Source organism: Cryptomeria japonica, chromosome 3 (genome assembly GCF_030272615.1).
Source record: "Cryptomeria japonica chromosome 3, Sugi_1.0, whole genome shotgun sequence".
In the NCBI taxonomy this organism is placed as follows: Eukaryota; Viridiplantae; Streptophyta; class Pinopsida; order Cupressales; family Cupressaceae; genus Cryptomeria; species Cryptomeria japonica.
Genome location: NC_081407.1, coordinates 910,975,684 through 911,001,297, shown reverse-complemented (window position 1 = coordinate 911,001,297; position 25,614 = coordinate 910,975,684). Strand labels below are relative to the sequence as shown.

The window sequence follows — 25,614 nt, the reverse complement described above, 5'->3', positions numbered from 1 at the left end:
ATATGATGAGGCTCGTGAACCGAATGAGATACTTTACTGGTCCATGATTGGTAAGTTGCAGTATGCAGTACACAGTAGACCAGACATAGCACAAGTTGTTGGCTTGGTTGCCAGATTTTCTGCAAATCTGAAAGAGACTCACATGGTTGCAGTAAAGAGAATATTTAGATACCTCAAGGGGATTGATGAGTATGGTCTCTGGTATCCACATAAGGGAGACTTCAACTCGAGTGTCTTCACTAATTCAGATTGGGCAGGGAACATTGATGACAAAAAGAGTACTAGTGGAGGTGCATTCTTTCTTGGAGATAGGATTGTATCTTGGACAAGCAAGAAACAAAATTGCATATCTCAATCCACAGTTGAGGTTGAGTATGTAGCTGCTGCAATCAACTGCACACAGATAGTTTGGATCAAACAATTATTGGAAGGTATCCAAGAAAAGGTGACTGGACCGGTAGTGATTCATTGTGACAACACCAGTGCCATCGACATATTCAAGAATTCGGTGATGCATTCCAAGACAAAGCATATAGCTATCAAATATCACTATCTAAGGGAACAAGTTCAAGAAAAAGAAGTGATGTTGGAGTATATACCAACAAAAGAGCAAGTGGCTGATATATTCACCAAGCCACTACAAAAGGATACCTTTGAATATCTCAGAGGTAAGTTGGGGGTGATGCCCCTACCTGCAGTAAAGTAAGTAAAAAGGGCTCTATATCAATCTCGTATGATTTCTTAAAAATTTATTTTCCAAGACTAGATTGATAAGTGTGAACTACTCCGGTTAGGGGGAGCAGTCTTGTAAGTGTACTAAAATGAATCTTTGGCATTGTTGTCAAAGGATGAAATATGATTATAGTGTTTCAACATTGGTAAGTAGTGATTGAGCTGAAGTTACTGAAACAAAGTATTACCAATGTTAGGGGGAGATATTCATTACTTAGAGCAAAAGTAATGACTGGTACGAAAATAAAGAAAGAAATGAAGAAAGTACATGTAATTGATAAGATAGATTTTGAAGTGTTGCCATCAATGCCAAAGGGGGAGATTGTTGGCATTGACAAAACCAGTCAATCCAGAGAACTGGTATTTGAGCTAAGATTTGTCATTGATGTCTAACACTGACCGATGAAGTGGTATCGGTGGAGTGGTGTATCTCAGTAGCAAAGGTGATGACTTGCAAACACATGGAAACAACATTAGAAACATATGACCAAAGTTCAATCAGCTCAAGGGAAGATAGACTATGCCAACCAGTCTGTCACTCAAGAAGATCGGTCATTCTGATGATGATGATGTCACAAAAGGTGACTCAGGCAAGAAGACTTGAGGTTGTATGCAAACCAGAACCTCATTGACAAACATGGAAAGAGACTTGATGCTAGCACAACAAACCAACAATCAAAGGATGAACCGATAATATAGAACGCGGTGGTATACCGGTACACCGGTAAGGCAGAAGGAAGATAGGTGATCACCATAAATCTCAGAGTGGTGATCGGTTATTCAGTTGCGGTGGCAAAAGGTGAGTTGGTGAGATTTTGTCTACGCCAAACTAAAAGTTGGTGAAGTCAACTTCAGTTATCATGCAGTCAAGCCATGATTACTTGCGGATTTTTTGATTCACACTTAAATGACTGAACTCGACCCAGAAGTCACTATTTTTGGGGGATGCAGTGGCAAAATTAGTTGAACAGTTGGCAGAATTGTTGAAGGGCATGCAGAGAAAGAGTGGGAGATTTCGAATTTGAAATCTTTCGAAATTTGTGATTGCTTTGATTGAGGAAACACCTGAAGGTGACGACAAAAAATGTATAAAGTATTTTTGAGTTCATTCAAAAATTCTTGATCGTAAAATTTGTAAAAAGTAGATCCCGTAGAAGGCGATCCAAAGTGAAGAGTAGAGTGAGAGGAAGCGCTAAAAAGATTTAGCAGAGTAGAGAGTGTATGAGGTAGATCGACAGAGTGCAGAGCCGAGGGACATAGGACCAACAAAGTGCAGAGCTGAGGGACAGAGGACCAACAGAGTGTAGAGTCAAAGGTCAGAGGACCGACAGAGTGCAGAGTCGAAGATATAAGCAGAAAATTGGTGTTGTGCAGAGCAGACACAACCGGTATGGATAGAGTATAGTTCTCATTGTGATCTGATCAAACTATTAGTAGCTAATTCAATAGATCATCCTTTTGTTGCTTTCTAACCGTTGCAACTTAGATCCCTTAACCGGGTGGACTTTAATAGGTTTCTTTGTAAAATCCCTTAACTGGGTGACATTTTAATTGATGTTCTTAAGTCCTTTAATCAGGTTTCCTTTAACAGGGTAAAGGCATTGACAGACCTTAAATAAAATCCTTTAACTCGGTGACACCTAACAATGTCTTTGTAATTTCCTAACATGGATGGCTCCTCACCAGGTGTACTCCAGAAGAGTACAAATTTTGTGAGTTCCTACTCACATCGTGGTTTTCTCCCATTTGAGTTTCCACGAGATAAATCTTGGTGTCACTGTATATCTTTTCATGCATGCATATTCTTCTGTAGTAATTAAGTATATTGATGAATATTAAGTAAATACAGATTTGAGTTAAAAGTTTTAATTGTGAAAAATTGATAAAGTGCCGATTCACTCCTCCCCTCTCAGCACCGGTTGGAACTAACATAAGTTCTATTATCAACAACCATCTCCTCCTTATCTCTCCAACAATGACCATCTCCAAATTGTTACCCATGAACCAAGACCCCTTATCACTCCATCGATCGCGGTAACACCTTATCTCTCCACCCGCGAAGCTTGGGCCACCACCTTATCTCTCCAAGTCAGGTCTCCTTATCTCTCCATGCTAATACCAAAAAAAAAATACAAAATTATTTTTTAAAGACAATATGCAGTAATAATTAAAAAACAAAAAATAGTAACACAAATATGCTAAAAAATGCAAGATAATGATTGGCTCCTAGCCCACAGAAGATCTGCATTAAATTGGGCGCGGGCAAGAGACATTTTCATGGATAATAAATAGCCAAACATTTTAAAATTTTGCTTTGTGTGTTCTATAAGATGCCGTGGTTTAAGAAGTGGCTACATGTTTCCAATGAGACGCCGTGGTTTAAGAACCTGCTATCTGTGTCCTATGAAATGCAGTGTTTTAAGAATTTGCTATCGATTCCCATGCGACGCCGTGGTTTTAAGTATGCATAAATTATTTTGCATCCAGTCTGATAAACTGACCCGTGGGATTTGAGAAGATAATTAAGTGTAAGAGGATTCGGAAATGCCATGTCCCATGAGCCGCCGTGGTTTTAAATATGCATAAATTCTTTTGCCAGTCTAATAAATCCACCCGTTGGATTTGAGAAGATAATCTACTGTAAGAGGATTTTTCCCATCTGCAATGGACCGAAAAACGAAGAATTTACTATGGCCAGGAAATATTCTTCGAATGGGACTGCTGTGGACGACGGCCCTCTTGTACTCCTATTTCAAACTCTTTTACAAGCGCCTGTTCGGGACCCTCCGCTCTTACCCGCATGTTCTACCTCAGTCAGATTACAAACCAGTCTGTATCGTAACAGGGGTACATATTCTTTAATTTCATCTCCTCCATGCTTATGAATTATGCATTTTATAAGGGTACAAAATAAAAATTTGATGAAAATAATAATAAAGTTTGGTAAAAGAGCCAATTCAATTTGTTCTACAAATGTCTCAGGAGAAACAACTATAATTCAGACTTGCTGTCCTTGTGAGATCATTATTCTCAGAGATGATGGATTGTTCATGTAACTTTTGATTGTTTTTAATGCCCTGCATTACAATGCAGAGTTTTAGGGCATTACAATGCAGAGTTTTTCTTTTCCTTGTAATTCGATAGGTCATTATATTTTCAGAGTAGTTAGTTCTTCGTAACAATGATTTTGCATGCTTCTTTTTGAAGTTGTGGGAAGCCGAGTAGGCTCAAGTCGTGCTGCCGATGCCTCAGTATTAGTCTTCCTAATTGCTCTATAAACAACTTTCTATTTGCTTATGAATTATGCATTGGTACCCTTATAAAATAAATTTTTAATGAAAATAATAATAAAATTTGAAAAAAGAATCAACTCAATTTATTCTACAAATGACTCATGGGAAACAACCATAATCTAGACTTGCTGTCCTTGTCAGATCATTATTCTTAGAGATGATGGATTGTTCATGTATCTTTTGATTGTTTTTAATGCCCTGCATTACAATGCAGAGTTTTTCTTTTCCTAGTAATTCGATAGATCATTATATTTTCAGAGTAGTCAGTTCTTCGTAAAAATGATTTTGCATGCATCTTTTTGAAGTTGTGTGAAGCCGAGTAGGCTAAAGTCTTACTCCCTATGCCTCAGTATTAGTCTTCCTAATTGCTCTATAAACTACTTTCTCTTTGCTTGCAAAGGAAAGCACAGGTATTCTAGAGAAAAGATTAATGTGCAAAAATTAAAATAATATTAAAGAAAATTCACAATGCGCTCCTAAAATCCCTTAATTTGGAGGAAAAACGAGTCACTCTGGTAGTGACAATGTACTTTGACTACTCTTTTTTATTAAGAGCAAAGAGATATACAAGTGGACAATATTGCTTTCTATGTTTGATTCTCCTACAATAAACCCGAATAATCAATAAATCAACTACTTTCTGTTTGCTTGCAAAGGAAAGGGCAGGATTTTTAGAGAAAAGATTATCATGTAAAATTAAAAATAATATTAAAAAATTCATGATATACTCTTGGAAAAACCTCAATGTGGAGGAAAAATGAGTCAATTTAGTAGTGGCAATATGCTTTGACTATCCATTTTTATTAAATGGCAAAGAGATATACAACAAGTGGAGAATCTTGCCTTCTACGTCTGATTTCTCCTACAATAAACATAAATATACAATAATTATCAATTCTCCAAACACTAATGATTCGTATGTTCTCATACAAGTCTTATTTATATATTTTTCAATGCATGGATGAGTTTTCTTTGGCCTTGCACGAAGATCACTAGTAATTGGATATTGAAACTATGCCTGTATAGTTTGTATCTTGACTTTGAACATTAGTATAGTTGTGGAGGCTACTGCAATTGTGGTAGAGTTTTGGAAACCTATTCACCTGCAGTATCATCTAGACTTTGACACAGCCACAGTACAGTATGTGCTTAGTATAGTTCTGCAGCATTGTCAAATACCTATCTATACATCTAAATTTTGTTTTTGTTCCCGTTTTCTTCCTACATATACTTTCTAGATCCTTTTGGATCACAACTCCCTTCTTAAGAAGGCTTTTGGTCCCAAAAAAGCTTAACGAGACATCAAATGAGGAAAGAGTTCTCCTACTCTCTCCTTGGAGTATGTCATGTCCCCTTTTTCAAGAAATTTGTGTTTGTGGACCAAAATCCTAACCCCTGTTTCTCATGCCTCTTTTGGTCAAAATTTGCATGTGTTCTCCCTTTTCACCCCCCATGTGCATGTTGGGTTCTAGAAGTTCTAAGTGGGCAGCTATGTTCATTTTACTAATTTTTTTGCAAGTTGTAAGAGTTTTGGGGTTCCCCTTCCCAGTATGCATTTCTGTCCAATTTCACTTTTCCTTTAATCCTATTAGAGCATTGGTTTTTCCCTTACCCAAGTACCCTTTCATGATCCTATAGATCTCTCGAACCTCGACTCTTTGACCCTTTGCACTAAGTACCTTGTCAAAACAAAAGCATAAGATTTTTTGAAAAAATGGGGAAAAAATTGGGTTTACAAAAACCGTAAAAAATTGCATAAAAATAGTCAAAAACTACTTTTTTCATATATTTAAGGACATTTTCATAGCATAGAGATATTGTAAGCAAATCAAATAGAGACTTTAACACATGATTTGTAGAAAATAGATTTTTCATTGTTTATATTCATATCATTGATTACATTGCACAAAATATGCCACAACAACATAAATAATAGCTAGATGGTGACAGTTGTCAAATTGCCAATTACAATATAGTTTGTGACTTTGTACAAAGTCAACCTATAAACTAAGAACAAACTTCCAAAAAATCAAATGTATCCAATGACATGCTAGAGGGTAGGAGACCTTGATGATGAAGATCATGGTGAGAGCCTATTCTAACTTGTTCAATAATATGAGGATCCAAGCTGGCCTGTGTGATGATATTAAAATCATCAGGCCCAAGAAAATAATCATCATTAGCAAAAATCCACTCAGACTTTGGATCAATCTCGTTGAGGTCAACTGACTCGTCTTCCTCAATAATTCCTGTTTTTACCCATGTAGAAATTAGTCTTTGCCTTACAAGTGAAAAACACAATGAATACAATTTCAACCAATTGCAAGTATATTGAAATTCTTACCTTGAGCTTTCTTTAGCTTCAAGTGGGGGTTGTGAACAAACACCAAGTCATTCATCCATTATTGTGCTAGGCGATTGTGTTTCTTGGAATGTATGTAATGTCTCCACTTTGAAATATAATTTAATAATAAATAATAATAATAAAATTATAATACAAAAGAATAAAACAAAAAATTCATCAAAATATAAAAGAATATAATAAAAAAATTGATTAAAGTTAATGAATGGTCAAAAGGCATGAAATGATAAGTTGTGACTCCCCCAAATATGAGGTATAAAAGGGAGAGGAGAACTCATTTGAAGGGGGGATAATTTGGGAATCAGAAGTGCAGATATGATTGTGTCCCTTTCAAGGGGCAGAAATAATGAAGAGTTGCACCCTTTCAAAGGGTGCTAATGGTGAAACTGTGTCTCTTGCCAAAGGGCATACATGATGAAGAGGTGTGACCTCTCCCTCACATTGAGAGATATAAAGGAAAGGAATCAAAAGCATCCAGTAACATCACCATGGATCAGATCAGATCAAAACTGTTATTAAGTTACAGACAATAACATCTTGTTCTTGGTGGTATGCATGGGGATGTTCTTAATATGTATGCTTAATTAATGAAGCCTGATAATGTTCTTATGCAGAATTCAATAGTAATATTAATATAGATTGCAATATGTATGATACTCATACTTAATTTCATATACATTCATAGTACAACAAGATATTGACATATTTACAGTCCCAAGCTCTTAACCAGTTCTAATTCCTTTTTCTCGAGGAGTGGTGTGATGTTGTTAGGGAGAGGCAGAGTAAAACCATCTCATGATAGATGAGCCCCAAGGGTGAAAGAACTCATGATCTTGAAATCTAGGCTACGGGCCCCAAGGGTGAATCGATTGAGGTTTTGGTAATCTAGGCTGCATTAGGGAGATGGTATCATCTGCCCTAGACAAGCAAGTCTCCCATCTAGGATTAGAAATTAGAATGGGATTAAGATTAGGCTTGAATAAGGACAATGCCTAACTGTACTATGAGAAACACTAATTATTAATTCGTAATTATTGTAACATGGTTGGTAGTAATGTATGTTTCCCTTTGGGGGAATTGACAGCCTATAAATAGGGGGCATTACAATGTATGTGTTAAAAAACACTCCAATTGTGCTCACAAGCGGATGAGTTGCATAGTTGGGTCAAAATGCATATTGTCATCCACCTAAGATTTTTGCATTAGTGACCAAAACAATCCCACCATTGAGCTGAAAAAAGCATTATATGGAGATGATATATAAGAATATCTTAAAAATCTTAACAAATTTAATGACCGTGTTGACAAAATAAAGAGACTCTCTAAAGTTCATAGTCTACTTGGTTGGAAGGTCTTTTTGCCTTCCAGGGCACCCCTAGAAGAGAGAAAACCCCTTGCCTACTTGTACATTTGCAACTCTGACATAGTTTCATTAAATTGATCCCGGCTTGGAAACATTTTGTCCATGCACTTGAAGAAGCCTTGTGTGATTTCAGCATCAATGTGTCTAAATGCAGTCTTGTAGAACAACGATGGATTGAGAAAGTATCCTATAGCATGGAGATGAGAGTGCATCTATCCATCCCATCTCCTATCAATTATGTCCCACGACAATATATACCTATCCATGTTATTTTCCATCCCACTCCTCATCACCTCTTTGGCCCAATCTATGGCCCCATACAAATATCCCATGGGGGATTTTTCCCCATCCACTAGTCTCAAGACTTTTACTAGAGGATCTAAAAATTCTACAATTTGTTCAACTGCATCCCCAAAACTGGTAGAATACAGGTACTTTGCCACTGCTATGCCATTTGTTTGATTTGTGAAGACAAACTCCATCCACTCGACTGAAATAAACATTCGCTTCAAATTAATTTTTTGTTCAAGTATAGTTTGTAGTGCAAGCGAATGTGTTGCAAATCTTGTCACCCCTGGTTGAACTAGCTCCTTGCCCCTTGTGAAAGAGTGCATTATAGACAAAACCCTTGTGTGATTATAGATAAATTTGATAACCATGTGAGCCTTCTAGAATGCCTCCTTAACCCATTCAATTTTTCCAATGTCCTCTAGGGTTAGATCAAGGCAATGTGCTGCATATGGGGTAAAAAACATAGAGGGGTATTTGTCTATTAGGAATTTCCTAGTAACAACACAACTAGCAGCATTGTTTGTGATAAATTGAACCACATTTTGTGGCCCTACATCCATGACTACCAAGTCATACATCTCAAACAATGCAGTTGCAAATTTGATTATATTTGATGCATCCACAAATTTTGAAAAAATAGTGCCAATATCACAAGAGACAAGGAAGTTAATAAGGGTTCGGTTCCTTCTATTTGTCCATTGATTTGACATAATGTTGCAACCACCAGTAGCCCACTCTAATTGATTCTCTTTAACAATATCTTGCACATCTTGTACTGCCTCTTTGAGAATACCAACTATCAATCTCTCATGAGATGGGGCTTTGAAACCCAGGACCTGTAGCTGTAATAGCATCTGCCATACCTTGCCAATATGGAGATTTGGCAGCATGGAATGGCAAGCTAGAGGAGTACTGAAAATTTGCAATTGCCTTATTTACTTGTTCATGGACATTTTTCCTTCATCCTGTACTCTCCAAAGTGGTTTGTGATCTTGGTATAGTACGAGGTTGGAAGAAATCATTTATGGTTCCTTCACTTGTGTTTGGTCCACGTGTTGTAGAAGAAGGTGCTGACCTAGATCCCTTGAAGCCCCCTTGTTCACCATCCTCCTCACCCAAACGATTCCTCCTAACATCTGCAAAACTAGAACCTATTTCAACCCTAGTTCTTGCTTTTTGGCCTTACTCTTAGCAATCCCATCAAGAGATTGTTTTGCTTGACATGTGACATCTGCAGGGCACTATGTGCAAATAGTGGTGTTATTTCTTGTTTCTTTTGCCAAATGCCATTTGAAACGATAAATTCTACCATTGATGTCACCCAGACACCAATTGCATTTAACCTTTGTGCTACTAGCAATTGGTGTACAATGTGTCCACACAAAGTCTTTCTGATGTGGCATTGTGATCAAGAATCAATTCTACAAAAGCATTTTAATGTTGTAGTTATGTGTTGATAAGTGATGTTCACTATTTAGATGGATAAATTTTAAGATACGCACAAAGTTTTTGTAATAAAAAACATGGACAACCTTTCTGTTTTAAGTCCAAATTGTTTTTTTGGAGGCTGCAATCTCTGTAAAATGGTTTGGTTTTCTATGATTCCTCATATTCTTGCAACTTTGTTTCATATGTTTCTTACAAAACCAATTCTTGGATTGAAGCTCAAATTAACTTATGACAGATAATCCACTTCCAATATCTAGTACTACGTTTAGTTGTCAGGTGGACATCGCACAAGACAAAACAGGGTTAAAATTTCAAGATCAAAATTGCATTAATAGGTGACCACCCAATAAAGAAAAAATGTCATTTTCAGTTTCAAGATCAGATTTATATGCATAAGGGCACCTAAGTAAAGAAGAATGAAGTTCACTTTGTAAAATTCACAATTCCCATTATAAGGGGCCCACCTGTATGAGGTAGACAAAGATATGCTTTCAAAGAATGGAATTGCACTATGAAATGCAAACCTTATAATGGAGAATATGTTTGGTTTTTCAAAAGTAAGATTTGTACTATTAGATGCATAGCTGACATGGCTGGACGCTGTTTTGAATTTCAAGATCAAACTATATTCCGGAACTAGCAAAGTGAGAAGTACAAAATCAGTTTTTCGTGTATTTAAGTGCACCCCTAACTGAAGGAATATCTTTTTAAAGATCAAGACTGATTTCACATAGTCAAGTACACAACTGTCATGTCCCCTTTCTAGAGTGGACATCAGAGACGGAGGAGTTGGCCTATCATTGGAGTCTCGTAGGCTAGCAGAGGTTGATGGGGACTCATTCAGTGCATATAGTGATTGGATTTTGGCTTTACAGGCAGTTTGGAGCCAGTTTGGAACAGTTCCTAGATTTTAGGGGGTCTCTGGAAGAGCTTTTTAGCATCTAGGATGCCAACCCCAATGCCTTGCCTGTTTGGGACGTAGCCCCCAATACAGTGGTTTGGATTTGTTTGCAGCTATTAGCATCTTGGAGATTGTATGGCATTCTTTCTGGAGGTTCAGCGATTCTGACAGAGTTCAGCGTGGGGTTTGGGGTTTCTAACCAGTTGGGTGTACTTGGCAGCCGTACGGCTGTACCTGGCAGCCACTTTCCTTCCCACGTGCAGCACTTGGAGGGTTGGAATCTTGCCGCAGCTTCATTCCTGGTTATGTTATTCTTTTAGCATCCAGGTCGGGATTATTCCTGATTGTAATCTACCTGAAATTATTGGAAATCTTCATCTGGTCAAATATTTGATTTTATATTCAAAAATCTGCCTTGAATCGAATTTGTTTTGGCTGTATATGAACTTCATTTTCAGTACTTTGTTCATGTACTTGTACTTCATTATTTACTTGTTGAAAAATCATCAAAATACAAAAAGAATCCAACCCTTCTGCAACTTCTGTCTATTTCTGAAAGAAAATATTAATAAGCAGGAAAAAACTATTTAAAATAATAAAAATTACAGCAGATTAGTAAAAGAGATCCATTAGGGATCTTTCAACAACTGTATAAAGGATATTCTATTTCAAATTGACAAGCACACACCTGGGGAAGAGAAAAGTCACCAACAACTTTGTAGAAAATTTGTACAGTTCGGTGCACACCTCAATGAAAGAAACTGTTTCCAAATTGAAGACAAATTTGTAAATATAGGTGCACACTAAGGGAAAAGAAGTCGGTGAATTTAGAAAGGGTTTGCATGTACAAGCATGCACTGGATTGAAGGAAAAACATTCCAAACGTTCAATCCAAAATTGCATTATGTAATGTCCCCATTTTTCCAGTGATCACTCAAGAGTCCTAGTTTCACCTGTTAGCCACCTACGCAAGTGAAATCAGTGGATAGGAGATGTTTGGCTCACCAGGAGGAGCTATACTTGGTCAATTTTGGAGCCTCATGAAGACTTTTTTCAAATAAAGTTTATAATAAAAGCTTATAAAAGCTTATAAGAGGTTCTAAGTCACTTTTTCCTATTAATAGAAAATTTTAATAAAAGTAACTTTATGAAGTTATAACTTTATTTTACAAAAGTAACTTTATAAGTAACTTTATGATTGAATAAGTAACTTTATATTAAAAGTTACCTTGTACGTCCCTAGGAGTATAAAACATTTTAAAAAGGTGGATAGATGTTAATGATGAAATAACCTTCAGGCTGGGCATGGCTTTTGAGAGAAGAAGATTCCTTGGAATCTTAAAAATGATACCCTTGGAAGTTCGATGTAGGGTTTGGAGGCATAAAGGAAAGGAGGTGATTCATTTTGGAGGTATCTTGATTCATTATTTTTCTTCTATTTGATGATTTGAGGTCTGCAACATCACGTATTAGCTATGGCAGCCATTGGATGACAAAATCCCTTCCAAATTTGACTGTGTGGACGAAATCCCACACTTCTAGCAGCACCATGGCAGCACTGTATGAACAGTATCTGACCATTAAGGGTCATAATTTGCAAAAATCCACCTTCCTCAGCTCTGGCCAGTCTGATCCAGCAATTCTGGGCAGTTTGTAAACAGTTTGCAGCAAGTTTAGCAGTCTGATTTTCAGATCGTACCACTTCAGGTAGGGCCATACCATCATCTCTTGCCTGGGGACCTGTTGTGACCATTTCACACATCGCCCCATTGCAAATGGGGACCCATGTTTTTTTTTTGCTTTTTAGGGTTTGTTGTCTAGGTCTTTTAGGGTTTTGTCAGTTGGCCTTTGCATTTTGAGTGCTGTCGGGGAGATCAATAGGATAGCAAGTCAGGCTTGAGTGATGTTCTGATCCTGAAATTTGGCTAAGTCTGGAATGTCCTGATCCTGAAATTTGACTAAGTCTGGAAACCTGAAAAACCTCAAAAAACTAGATTTTGCAATATAACTCCTGGAGGTCTGAAACCACTCTCAAACATCCTGAAAGTATATATGGAATATAACTTAAAGTATAAGTTCTTATACTTAAATGTTATATTCCATAAAAATTATCCTGATAGAGAGTTCAAAAAGTCAAATTTCGCTCCTGTCCTTCATTGAGGATCTAGAGCGAATTTCGCTCCTGTCCCTCTCCCAGGGACCAAGGCAAAGCGCTCCTGTCCCTCATCAAGGGTCCAGGGCGAAAAGGCTTATTTGAGTCATTCCTGACCTTGTTTGGTCAAATTGAAACATCAAAGACACAATGAAGGACGAAATGAGCATGATAGAGCATCCAGACTTGACAATGAAATGATGAAGTTTTTTTGCCTAGAAGGTCAAATTCGCTCCTGTCCCTCACTGAAGGACCAGAGCGCTTTTCTTTATATGCACAATTTTAGACCTTTTTTGGACATTAACTTTTATTCATAGCATGAAGTAAGGTGAAATCTTCCCTAGCAAAGGAAATTTGAGATGAAAATTGTAGTGATTTGGCCTTGAGGACAAATTTCGCTCCTATCCCTCACTAAAGGACCAGAGCTTGAATTCCAAATTTGCATTATCCTCACAAGATTTAAGTAATTTCGCGATTTGAGGAGGACAAGGGAAGTATGTTTTGCTCGTTGAATATAACTTAAGTGGCTTACAAAGGAGAAAATCGACCCAAGTTGCAATAGGCGCTCCTGTCCCTCTCCCAGGGACCAGGGCGATTTTTAAAGGAAGCTCCTGTCCCTCTCCAAGGGACCAGAGCGATTTTCTCACAAGACAAACTTCGGGCAAAGGCAAAACAAGTTTTATGTTTGAAATGAATGAAAAGGGGCGTGATTGGTACAATGAAGATAATTTCGAAGGCTAGCAAAACACAAGTAAGCTCATAGTTGCAAAATCGCTCCTGTCCCTGTCCAAGGGACCAGAGCGAAATCTTCAAAATGCCTACTTGCCTAACATTTTGAAATGCTATTTCTTGTTGCTAGGACTCAAGATGGAGTGGGGAGTGATGTTCTACGTCTAGAAAGTAATTCGAGGTTGATATGATTAAGAGTTTGTGCAATGAACTAAAAGGTGCTCCTGTCCTTCACTGGAGGATCAGGGCGAAAATCTCTAGAACATCAATTTTGCCTTGCAAAAAACGAGTTGAACATGCACTGAAGGGACGAAAGGGATCATTGCTAGCCCCACAACGTGAATTGGCAATTAAAAAATGAAGGATTGAGGACAAAAGTAGAAAATCGCTCCTGTCCCTCACCAAGGGACCAGGGCGAAAATGTTCTAAGGCACACTCCTTCCAAAGATTACATGAATTGAACTCAAAGTTCCAAATGAAAATGCCATTTTGGACGCCAAGGATGAGGTTTTGAACGTGAAAGCAAGGAATGCAAGGCTTAAAATGCAAGAGCACTCCTGTCCCTCTCCAAGGGACCAGAGCGAGGTTATTTACATTCATTATTTTTTACCATGCTTGGGCGTTAATATCCTCCAAATCGCATTAGATGCCAAGTTCGCTAAAAACTTCGAAATGTTTGAAAAATTTAAATTAAATTGGCATTTAGTAAAGGCGCATGGCATTTAATAAATTAATTTTGAGCCTTAGAAAATCGAAATTTTAATTATAAAGGCATTTAAAATTAATTTTTTATTAAATTAAAATTAAAAGATGAAGCGCTTGAGGTATTATTTTTATTCATTTTATCAAGTCGGCCCCTTCTTTTTTTTAATTTTATTTATTTTTTTGCCTTTATTTGCAAGGTCGGCCTCATGGGTAAGTGGAAGATGAGCGCTCTATATATTGGAAGTGGTTTTTTCACAATTCAAATCATTCTTGCATTATCTCTCATGCGAACTTGAAGAGCAATTTGAGGAGGGCGAAATTCATCTTGAAGGCTATTAGAGAGGCGTATTTCTTGCTAGTTTGGAGGATAATTTCCAGATTTTTGAAGACATTTGAAGGCAAATTTCCAGATTTTTGAAGAGGAAGGTGGAGTTCTTTTCCAAGCTAAAGGAGGTGCATTTTATCCAAGGGAGAGCTTTGATCTACACTTTGCCTAGCAAAATTCATCTATTTTTACATCATTTCTTAGAGTTTAAAACTCAAGAGGAGGTATGGCGAAATCATCTTGACACCCTTATTCAAGGTTTGATTTTTTAGACATTTTTTGGAAAAATCTAAGTATTACATGGTTAATTAGGAAATGATAACTCAAGATTTATCATGAGGTTTCCTAAATTAAAATCTTGAATCTTCCTTTTAAAGTTTAATTTTTAGATTTCAAGATATATTACTAATTTTGAAATGTTGTGTAGGTATCAAGATGGCGACTCCAAGCTCGAAAGATCTACAAGTCGGAAGACTGTCCTCAAGGAAAATCAAGCCAGATCAAGGACGATCAAGCAAGGACAAGGACGACCTTCTTCGATCCAGTCTAGCATCGACAAGGACGGCCTTCTTTGGACTAACGTCATCAAGGGCGACTTCTCCAATCTAGTATTCCAAGGCGAGGTACATCAATCATCCTGCACATGAAAGACACAAGAAGTTAGAACAAGGGTTCGTTGAAGAAGCAGATAGTTCCAGATGAATTAATTAAAGCTAGCTTCTCAACAACATCAAGTTGAATATTTACCAAGTTACAAGTGTCAGACGAGGTGGCATCCTAGTCATCACTTCTCCAGTCAGTGTGGTCCACTTCAGCATTTCTAGATTCAATGTACCTAACTCATGGAAGGTGGCACAAACTCCGATGTACCTACCCCAGCTATCCATTGGTGGAATTTTCTAGAGAGGACATGTGTCCAAGCAATACAATTTTATCATTGGTCAAGCATTAAATGTTATGTAATGGTTGTGACAAACCCTAATTAGGGTTTTCATTATTGAATCTTGGCCATTGATCTCGAATTGATCTAAGCCATCGAATTGTATTGAGGGCACTATATAAGCCCTGGCATTTCATTTTGTAAAGGCAATGGTTAGAATAGTTAGGAATAGTTGGAAGCAGTTAGAAGATAGAGAGAGAATAGCAATTAGAGTAGAGTAGAGAGAGAAGGCAAAGATTGTTGCCAAGATGTTGTTGTAAAAGACTTGTAACTTCATTGAAGAAATGGTGAAATTTATGGGTCGATTCGACAATTTGCATGGTCTTTATACTTCTCATATTTGATTTCATGTTATTAGATGAGTGGAAGAAATGTGCTTGATTGATGGTGGAATTCGTATATCCATACTACTAGCAGTTTGTTGATTGCAGACTTGCCTTGTGTAGTCAACTGGAATCATTCAGCGTAAGCTTAACTTCAATTGTCGCTTCTTCATTGATATGCATCAACCTGATGGTGTCTATGCCTGCAGTGATGATTTGAACATCATAAAGCTTTCCTTCGAAGATCGCACTAACCTTGTGGAGATGTTCCTGTGATGTCAAAACAAGACTTAGTTAGAATTTCATCAAAGATCATCCATTGTTCTTACATTCTTAGTGTTAGGATTAGATCCTTTCCTCGCCCTCATCTTTTTTCCTTTTTTTCAAGTCAAAGCTAGTAAAATCTTGTGTTCCAGCAAATATTCAAAGCAGATCAGACATTCAATCATCAAATGTAAGTCCCCTTGTGATTCCAGCAAATCACATCATACCACAAAGAGCTTATCCACACGTAGAGACCCTACATACAAGAACCTTGAAGTCATCCCGATTGATCCTTTTCGCGACATCTTCAACATTCGGAGGCTTTACTCAAGAGAGGATAAGGTACCTTTAGGTATTTTATTCTGTGTTTGATAGTGTACAAAATACACGTCAACAGGACCATAAAAAATAAATGCAAGGGTTTAGATTCAGTTTTATAGCTCAAAATTTATTGTCAGCAGTAAATAAGAAGAAGTCAAGGGTTTGTTGGGAGAAATTGCATCATACTGGAGCTACATCAGCGAATTAGTGGGGAAAATAGGGACAATTTGGTGATCTCTCCTGGCAAGATTTCAGAATAGGCTTCAAAATTGTCAGTTATTCATTCAATTGTTTTTGATAATTATTAGTTGGGAGAATAAAACATGTTGGAGCAGTTAGAGCACCTTGGAAGCTCCTGTAGCAGCATCTTCATTCAATAAAGTCAATTAAGAAGCTCTCCAGGCAAGGTGTTGGACTCCTGGTAGGCCAACTTGGCATGTTAGTGTTGAAATTCATTTATTCTTGGCATTTGTTAGTTGCTGTTAATAAATCAGATATTCTGAAATTTAATGTTAGTAGTTGTAAATTGTTCGTGTATTGATTTCCAAAACTGCATTATTTATTCTTTCATTCAAAAACCTCAAAACCGCATAAAAACCAAAAGAACCTCATGAAAACCAAAAAATTATATCGCTGGTCAAATATTCAGTTGAGACAAACCAATCAGATTTGTGCCGATCCCTAGTTGGCATCTTTCACATTATAAGGCAGATGCTTGACTGTAGCAGAATGATTTTCACTTTTGAAAGGTGGTTTCATATACATGGGTGTGCACTTGAAAAAGAATGCCAACTAATTTTGTAAAAATGCAATTTTAGCTTTATTGGGTGACAACTGGACATTGTACTAGATCTTGGAAGTAGATTATTTGTCATAATACAATGTTTTGTATTATAAAAACACAAAAATTGGTATTCTATAAAGCAAATACTAAATACAACATTTTAATACAAAAATTTTATTTAAAAATATTTTTGATTAAAAGAAAAAAAATTCCATAATTTTTTGAAACAAAACAAAGATTTCTCAAAAAAAAAAATAAAAAATTATATTGAATGAATATTGAATATGAAACAAAAATGATGATTTCTGAATACCTGGAGCCGCTTATTGCTTTCTCCAAATTCCGACTGTTCATGTTGCTTCCTCCAAGAATGGAATTGCATTGTGAAATGCAAACCTTATAATGGAGAATGTGTTTGGTTTTTCAAAAGTCAGATTTGCATTGTTAGATGCATAGTTGACATGGCTGGATGCTGTTTTGAATTTCAAGATCAGACTACATTTAGGGACTGGCAAAGTGAGAAGTCCAAAATCAATTTTTTGTGTATTTAAGTGCACCCCTAATTGAAGGAATATCTTTTTAAAGATCAAGATTGATTTCACATAGTCAAGTACACAACTCTGTAAAGGATATTCTATTTCAAATTGACAAGCACACACCTGGGGAAGGGAAAAGTTACCAAAAACTTTGCAGAAAATTTGTACTATTAGGTGCACACCTCAATGAAAGAAGCTTAGTTTCCAAATTGAACACAAATTTGTAAATACAAGTGCACAGTAAGGGAAAAGAAGTTGGTAAATTTAAAATGGGTTTGCGTGTACAGGCATGCACCAGATTGAAGGAAAAACATTCCATACGTAAAGTCCAAAACTGCATTATGAGGCAGATGCTTGATGGTAGCAGAATGATTCTTACTTTTGAAAGGTGGTTTCATATAGTTTGTAAAATTGCCATTTTTGCTTTGTTGGGTGACAATTGAATGTAGTACTAGATCTTGGAAGTTGATTATCTGTCATAATACAGTGCTTTGTGTTATAAAAACACAAAAATTGGTATTCTATAAAGCAAATGTTAAATACAACATTTTAATAAGCCAATTATAATACAAAAATTTCATTTAAAAACAAATTTTCAATTAAAAAAATAATTAAAAAAAAAATTCCATAATTTTTGGAAACAAAACAAAGATTTCTCAAAAAATATAAAAAATTCCGAAATAAAAAATTTATATTGAACGAATATTGAATATGAAACAAAAATGATGATTTTTGAATACCTGGAGCTGCTTGTTGCTTCCTCCAAATTCCAACTGTTCATGTTGCTTCCTCCAAATTCTGAGTGCCGCGTTGCTTCCGATTGTGCACATTATTCTTGTCGATTTCTCCTCTTACATGACCAAGGATACCATGAATACATTGCATGACATGATTTATAGAACATTCATGGCATTTTTTCACTGTTTTGTGGCCGTTTTAGGGTTTTATTGCTGTTTTTAGGGTTTTTTTTTGTGATTTTTACACCATTTAATCACACGATTTAAACTGAAAAGTTGGTGGAAAATTGTTGATGAATCTTTCCATAGTTTTTTCAGGAAAAAAATGTCGCTTGCAGTGATTCACGATTAATTGTGACTGATTGTGATTTATTCTCGACTAATATTTAAAAAAATATATTTTAGCTTCAATTGTAAATTAAATGGATAACAACTTTCTTTCCACTTTTTGATTGCCCAGATCCTATAATGGGTAAGGTGAGAGCGTACAATGTTAGGATTACAATTAACTGAAAACAAATTGTTCAAAGCGATTATTAGGCAACAAGCCGACCAAGAACACTTATTTAGTGGGATGCATATGCATTACTAGAAATTAAAATTGCATCTTCCACTTGTCTAGTGGTGAGTGAGGGGCACATTCACTTATTCAACGAGAAAGCTTATACAAACCTAAAAGTAAATAACAACTTTGAGCACATCCACTTGTAGTGGGAAAGCTTACGGGAACTTCCACTTGTTAAATGGGAAAGCTTAACAATATTGAAAGTAAAGCAAGCTCCTTCCACTTGTCCAGTGGTGGGTGGTTATAAAAAACTACTTATTTAGAGGGGTAAGTATCAGTAGTAAACAAGAGCAAATCGCTGGCGGTACTACCATATAGTGTTACAATGCTAGCGCAAACATAAACATGTCAAACTAGTGATATATTTGTTGTCATAAAATGCTGATAAAGATAACAATGCTGACACAAGTGCTGATATGAAAAAATAATTGATGAAATGCTTCAGAACAATGTGCAATATGAAGAACAAGCCCACCCAACTTGAATTGACAAGAATATACCATAAATGGATGAATGGAAATCTGGTTGCAGGTTTGCAAATGGACTGTAAACAAGTTGTAACAGGTGGAATGGCAAGGATAATCACCTAGCAAACTGACTTTCACACATCCAGCACACACCCAACTTGCAACTTCACTTGTAATGCTTTGAAATCACATCAAAGACATATCATGGCATCATCAAACTAAAGCAATATCAGACTGATAACTAAAAGATCATGTGTAGGTCTGAAAACACTCTGAAACCTGCTGTAGCAGGCCCAATCAGCAATTTTAAATACTTAGAAATATCAACATACTCACTCTCAACACAGTTCCAAGCATTCATAAGCTGGAAAACACATCAATGGTCATCCAAACTTCAATCTGACAGATTGGAGGGTCATTATATCAAGCTGATAACACATTTGAGTCAGGTACAGGTCTGGATTAGGTGCTGGAAATGTAGGAGCAACACCATTAGTTTGCATCACCACTTTACCAAGTTTCAAGATCTCAACGCTAAACTATTTGGAGATGAGTTAGCAAGTCAAGGTGCCACTGTTAAGCATGAAACAGGACCCAAAAGCAAAGCAGCCTACTCCTAGCATGATCCACACCACCTTACAGCAATGGTATGGTTGGTTCACAATGGTACAACCTTCTTTGCAGTTTTTGTGCACACCGCAAATGTATGACCAATAATATAGGTGACAAGGTGTTCACTATCAGCAATGAATAGCACCAAAATATGGAATGCCTAGATCAACAACCCTCACACCATCTGGTCATACACATGTACACCTGTGAATTCAATACAGCCAACAACAATCCACCTCTTCAATCGCTCTTTTTAATGCTGAAAAAACCCTTAACAAACTTCACCAAAAATATCAAATCAGCAACTTAGAAAGCATCGAATACATCCATGACTGGAATCCAAAATCTTAACCTTCGATTTGCAGCAATGGTGATCTCGGAATGAAATCGCATCAAATCTAGCTAGGAGGTTTTCGTCTCCGAAACTAGAATTCTTAAGAGGGTTTTCATCCTCAAAAGATTGTGGAAGAACCCAAGTTCATTCTGACAGCATAACAATATGATTCATTAGTATTCGAAAAAATGAGCCCCAACACCTCCTTATATAGCCTCTTTTTCATAGAGAATTTGCAATTTAAAAATTATAATAATTCATTTTCACCTCAAATTGCGTTTTTGAAATATGAAAATTCATTTTATGTGTTGAGGCCCCCTTATTTCTCCTAGGCGTCCACTTTTGAGGGACATAAACATCTTTTATGAAAACATAGCTCTTAAGACATTACTTTATTAATTCAACTTTAGAAACTGAAGTGCACCTGAATTGCAGAAAGCACCATAACGATATTGGAATATAACTATGACCACAACATGATGAAATTTAAGAATTAGGATGATGATCCGAGCTAATTGGGTGATTTACTAAAAATAGACACTCTCTCCAAGAAGTTTGGAGAACACCCCAAAACTTAGAAAACACTTTTGAAAGTGTCATGACGATCCTTACCACCAATTGGGCTCATTGCTATAAATAGAAATCTTTAAATCTTGAACCTGCATCCTCCAAGTTCTTTGGAATCCTCTTTCCCTTACCAATTAGCTTATGGGAACTCAAGAAATAGCCTATCTATCACCAAACTCACTGGGCCTGAGAAGCAGACATTACAATTAAATTTCAAATGTTTATTGTAAGTTTGCCCTTCCACTTAATAAAGACAGACTTGGGGCTTAGTTGGGTTAATTCAGCTTTAAAAGAGCCAAATGAGGATGTTTGGGAAAAACCAATGGAGGGATGGTGGAAAATTAATTTTGATGGAGCATCTAAAGGGATTCTTGGGCCATCAGGAGCTGGTTTCATTGTTCAAGACTAGAAAGGGGATGTTTTGGCATAGGGGCTGAAGAAGTTGGATGATGGAACGAACACTGTTGCTGAAGCTTTAGCAACTTTAATGGCTATTAGATTTGGCAAGAACTTGGCAGCTCAGAAAATTCATTTAGAGGGTGACTCCTTGATAATCATTCAGGCAATTATGAAGGGGAAAATCGATGCATGGCATCTTCAAAATCCAATTGCTAATATAATGGAAGAACTAGCTTTTTTTTGAAGATTTTCGTATTAGTCACATGTCAGGAGATCTTGGAATTCGGAAACTGACAATTTATCAAAATGGGCTCTAACTTTTGGAGTGGTTGGTGAATTAAGGACTGAAGATTTTAGGCATACTACTTTAGAGGAAATTTGTGATTGAATGGGTGATGTGCTTGCAGCATTTAATGAGCTTAGATTTATGATGGCTCAAAAGGAATGCAATGTATGGGGAAGTGAGATGATGAAGGGTGGCGGAGTAATGAGGGCACTTAGCATTTATGGTCGAAAATGTAGCGACAATGGTGTTTTAATTTATCTTGTCCCTCTTTCTCAATGCTTCGATAGAATTATTCGTGTAGAGGAAGCTTTCGTGTTGATTGCGGAGTAGGGTGGTGGCACTGTTTGTGAAGAGAAATCATGGAGGCAAACTTTACTTTAAAGACCAGCAAACAATTGTGCCCCTTCTTTGGCAATGTATCTGAAAGGAGATTGAAGGGAATGTTTCTGTTTAAAGATGACAAATTGGTAAAATGTGTGCAATTGATCTTGGGTAAGGTGTTTGGAGACTTGAGGCACACGTACAAAACTAATATGGATGTCTACTCTCTAATCATGGCATGGGGCTTGGATTTAGGTGAGTCACAGGAAATGGTGAAAGGGGTAATGGATTCGATTGTACACTGAAACTACTTGGATGGAATAGACTCAATTCTTGAGTAGGCAATATCGGGTGAAGGGTTTGATGTTCGTGAATGCGTTGAAAATGATGAGCTTGAATGCTTTGAGAAATGCATTCCGTTTATTAGGTGGCCGGAGGGGCGCTTTAAAGCACGTCGTAGAGCAGAGGCGAGGCATGGTTGGGAGGCTTTGAAAGTCTTTGTGCAACTAATGAGAGTTGAAGCTTTGATTGAGCAAGCCAAGGCAGAAGTGGAGCTTTTGGATCGAAGAGGGATTCGACCGAGAAAGAAGAAGGCGGCGAGCGAATAGATGGAAAGAGCGGACCCGGGGAGCTCGCAAGGTTCCAGCTAATGTCCTCTGTTCTGTAATTCGCAGTATACTTTTTGTTTTTATCCTGCATCACTGGGGTTTAGCACTGTTTAGTCTTCAGATGTAGATTTTGTCCGATTTTGTAGGATGATGTTTTGTCCTTTTTCTGTTGGCTTTAAAAAAGACTGTTAATTGTTTTATTGAGTGAATTTTTGAGCTCGAAATTGATGTAAAGGGGTTAGGGTTGGGCGGTATGCTTGAAAGCTGTTTCTTGTTTTGAACAACTAGTTTTGTGTTCTGTAGTGGTTTTTTGGGTGGTTGGATTGATGATTGAAGCATCATCTTTGAGAAGACAATGTACTTTGTTTTTGATAATTGAATAAAATAAAATCTTATTACTGAGCAAAAAAAAAGAAAAACTTTAGTTTTTGTGAGATGCAGGAGGTAGATGCATGAACCATTATACAATGTTTTGTGTGTTTGCATTTCAATTCTGCCCCTCCACATCTGTTTTATTTTGTGGGATGGTGGGAATCTGGTGTGGCTCTTAAGTTTTGCTTGTAAAAATCTACAAATTAAGTCTGCAACTCCCAATGAGATTCATTAAATAGACAAATTTGAACTTGTGAATATACCTTTTGGACTTATGCTGACGAATTTGCTTGAAATCTTTTAAATTTTGGATTTATGCAAATGAAAAGTTTAGCTGATCATATATTTTAGAATTTTGCCAAATTTAATAAAGTTGAATTTGGAAATTGATTTTTCGACCATGCGAAATTGTGACTTTCACCAACCAATGTAGTTTCACTCATGTTCTATTTGACTTTTAATTAATGGTAACAAGTTGAAATACAACTCCAAACTCATTGCCAAGCTTTCTGGGGAGCATGTGCATTGTGCAAGAACTCTCCACCATGTGTTGAAACTTCCAATGATTGTAAAAATTCACACTTGTGAAACAGTTGTAATCATATTCATACTTGAAATATTTTGATGTCAACATGTCTGAATCTCAAGAGAGGCCCTTAAGGCTTATTGAACTTTTTGAGCTAATTTGTGACTTTGCAAGGCTATGATTTGTGTTGTGCTCGCACACACACCCTGCTTCACTGCTTCACAGGGGACCCCCCGTTGTTTTTGAAGTCTGTCCAATAGAGAGAAAGGCATGTGAGGTCGCAGAAGCAAAGGGAAAATTGCGAAACCTTCATAATACCCAAATTCGCCCATAGGCCTAAGTTTGATAGAAGATGAATAAACGTTAAAATCTTAGGCAAAATACCCGAAATTGCAAAGGAGGCTGAAATACACAGCCTGTCGAAATCGGCTCCCAGGCAAAAATTGGCAAGGAGCAAACTCGCGAAATCAGCTCATAAGCCAAAAACGAAATTAGAAGTCCAAAATCGCGCCAAGAGGCCTCTAGGGCCAAAAACGCAAAGACCTTCAAAATCGCGCAAAAACCATTGTTTGCCCGACGAAACTAAGAAGATTATAAATTGCGCCAAATGGCTTCATAGCCCGAAAATGACTAAAGAGTCTGAAATCGCACAATGTCTCCTTAAGACCCGAAATAGACTTAAGGTAAAATCGTGTAGAAAGGCTCAATAGGCCGAAAAGGTGAGAAGGTAGAGAAATTGCGAAGTTCAAATCACGTCTTCATAGCCCAAAAATAGAGTGAGAGCTCAAAAACGCGGATTCCTCCAGGGCCGAAAACACAAGGACCTCCAACATCGCGCCTCTCATTTCGGCTTGGTAGCCCGAAATCCACAAAAAGGGCGCATTAATATAAAACCAAAGTCGCGCAAATGAGCCTGTTAGGCCGAAATCATTCAATCTCGTAAATCCCCTCCATAGGCTGGAAAAGAACTTAAAACTTCACGAATTCATGCAAAGTCGTCTTAAAAGCCGAAAAGGAGAGGAAAGTTAAAATCGCGATGTAAGCATTTTAGCCGAAAAGATAACTTAAGGCGTCAAAATCACACAAGAGTTCTCATAGGTTCACAAAATAAAGGGCGTTTAAATACAAAAACGAAAATCGCTCATCTTCCCTATTTGACCCGAAATTCACCAAAGCTTAAAATTGCGTACGAAGACCAAATAGTCCGAAATCGCTATAAAAGAGCATTTTAAACTTAAAACAAAAATCGCCCAAAACCTCTTAAATGACCGATTTTCTTCCAAAACGTTAGGCAAAATGTGGAATAAAGGGGGGGGGGGGCGTTTTAAAATTCGCTGATTTCATTAAAATTACAAAAAACACAAAATTCTGAATTTCATCTAGGGGAACGTTTAAAAACAAAGTTCGGCATTTCATATTGCTTTGTAGGACAAAATAAAGTTCGCTTAACTCTCATTTTGGTTCAAAGGGCCGAACTTTGTCAAGTAAAAGGAAATAAAGTATTTTAAAGCATTTGCAATTTGGCTAAAAGAGCCGAGTTTTGCCAAGGGGTCAACCAAGCGAGAACTCACTCATTTTAATACTCAAGCCCTAATGAATTCAAAGGATGGGGCTTATATTTTAAAAGCAAACGTCTTTCATTTTCAAAGCCCGACCATGCCTAAATATTATTAATATTTGACAAATTAATTTAATTAATTTTTTCAAATTGATTGATTAAAAATGAATTTGATTGTTTGCAGGTCGAATGCATCATCGGGAAGAACCAAGAGAAAGCCTGAAATGCAAATCGAAGAAGGATCGCAATCAAAGCCAGGCGTTGGAGGCTGGAGAAGAAGATGCAGGAGTGCGAGATCAAAACCAAGCATTGGGAAGCGTCCCGCTGGACCCTGTTGATGTGTTTTTTATGACAGCGTTTAACACAGAATAAAGTTGCCTAACGGTCACTTCACTCTCTCTTGATCAAAGTATGATTGCATGCTAAGATTGCAAGAAGTTCAAACAATCGACTCCAAGGTTCCTTTATGCTACGGACGTGACTCAGTTGGCTGATGTGTTTGCTGGTAATCCAAGGGGCCTTACGTTTGCATCATTCTTTCACTTCTTTGTTGTGGTTGGAACTCCATCATCGGATATGACAATTCTGCGATGCTGCTACTTCGAACGGACTAAAATGAACTGAAAGAAAAGGGAAAGGGTTCAAAAGGATCTAAATCTACTCCTAAGGGCAGTGATAACAATGAATAGTGCTTTGGTGGACAAATTTCAAATAAACCAAGCTCTGCTTCGCCTAGATAAACTACAACTCTGCAAGAACCGGTGCAATCTTTTGAGGATATTGAAGGATTTT

At 37.1% G+C, this 25,614-nt stretch overlaps 1 protein-coding gene across 2 annotated transcripts in view; it reads left to right on the top strand.

The window, feature by feature from the left end:
• The first annotated feature begins 3,002 nt into the window (after positions 1–3,002).
• LOC131067009 (short-chain dehydrogenase TIC 32, chloroplastic) overlaps positions 3,003–25,614 on the top strand; it is a 65,625-nt gene continuing 43,013 nt past the window's right edge. Inside the window, exon 1 of one of the 2 annotated variants that reach the window (XM_058001923.2) lies at positions 3,003–3,579. In XM_058001923.2, the coding sequence (XP_057857906.1) occupies positions 3,397–3,579 (183 nt within the window). In that variant the 5' untranslated portion in view covers positions 3,003–3,396. The remainder of the gene's footprint in view (positions 3,580–25,614) is intronic. The other variant, XM_058001922.2, reaches the window with a different exon arrangement.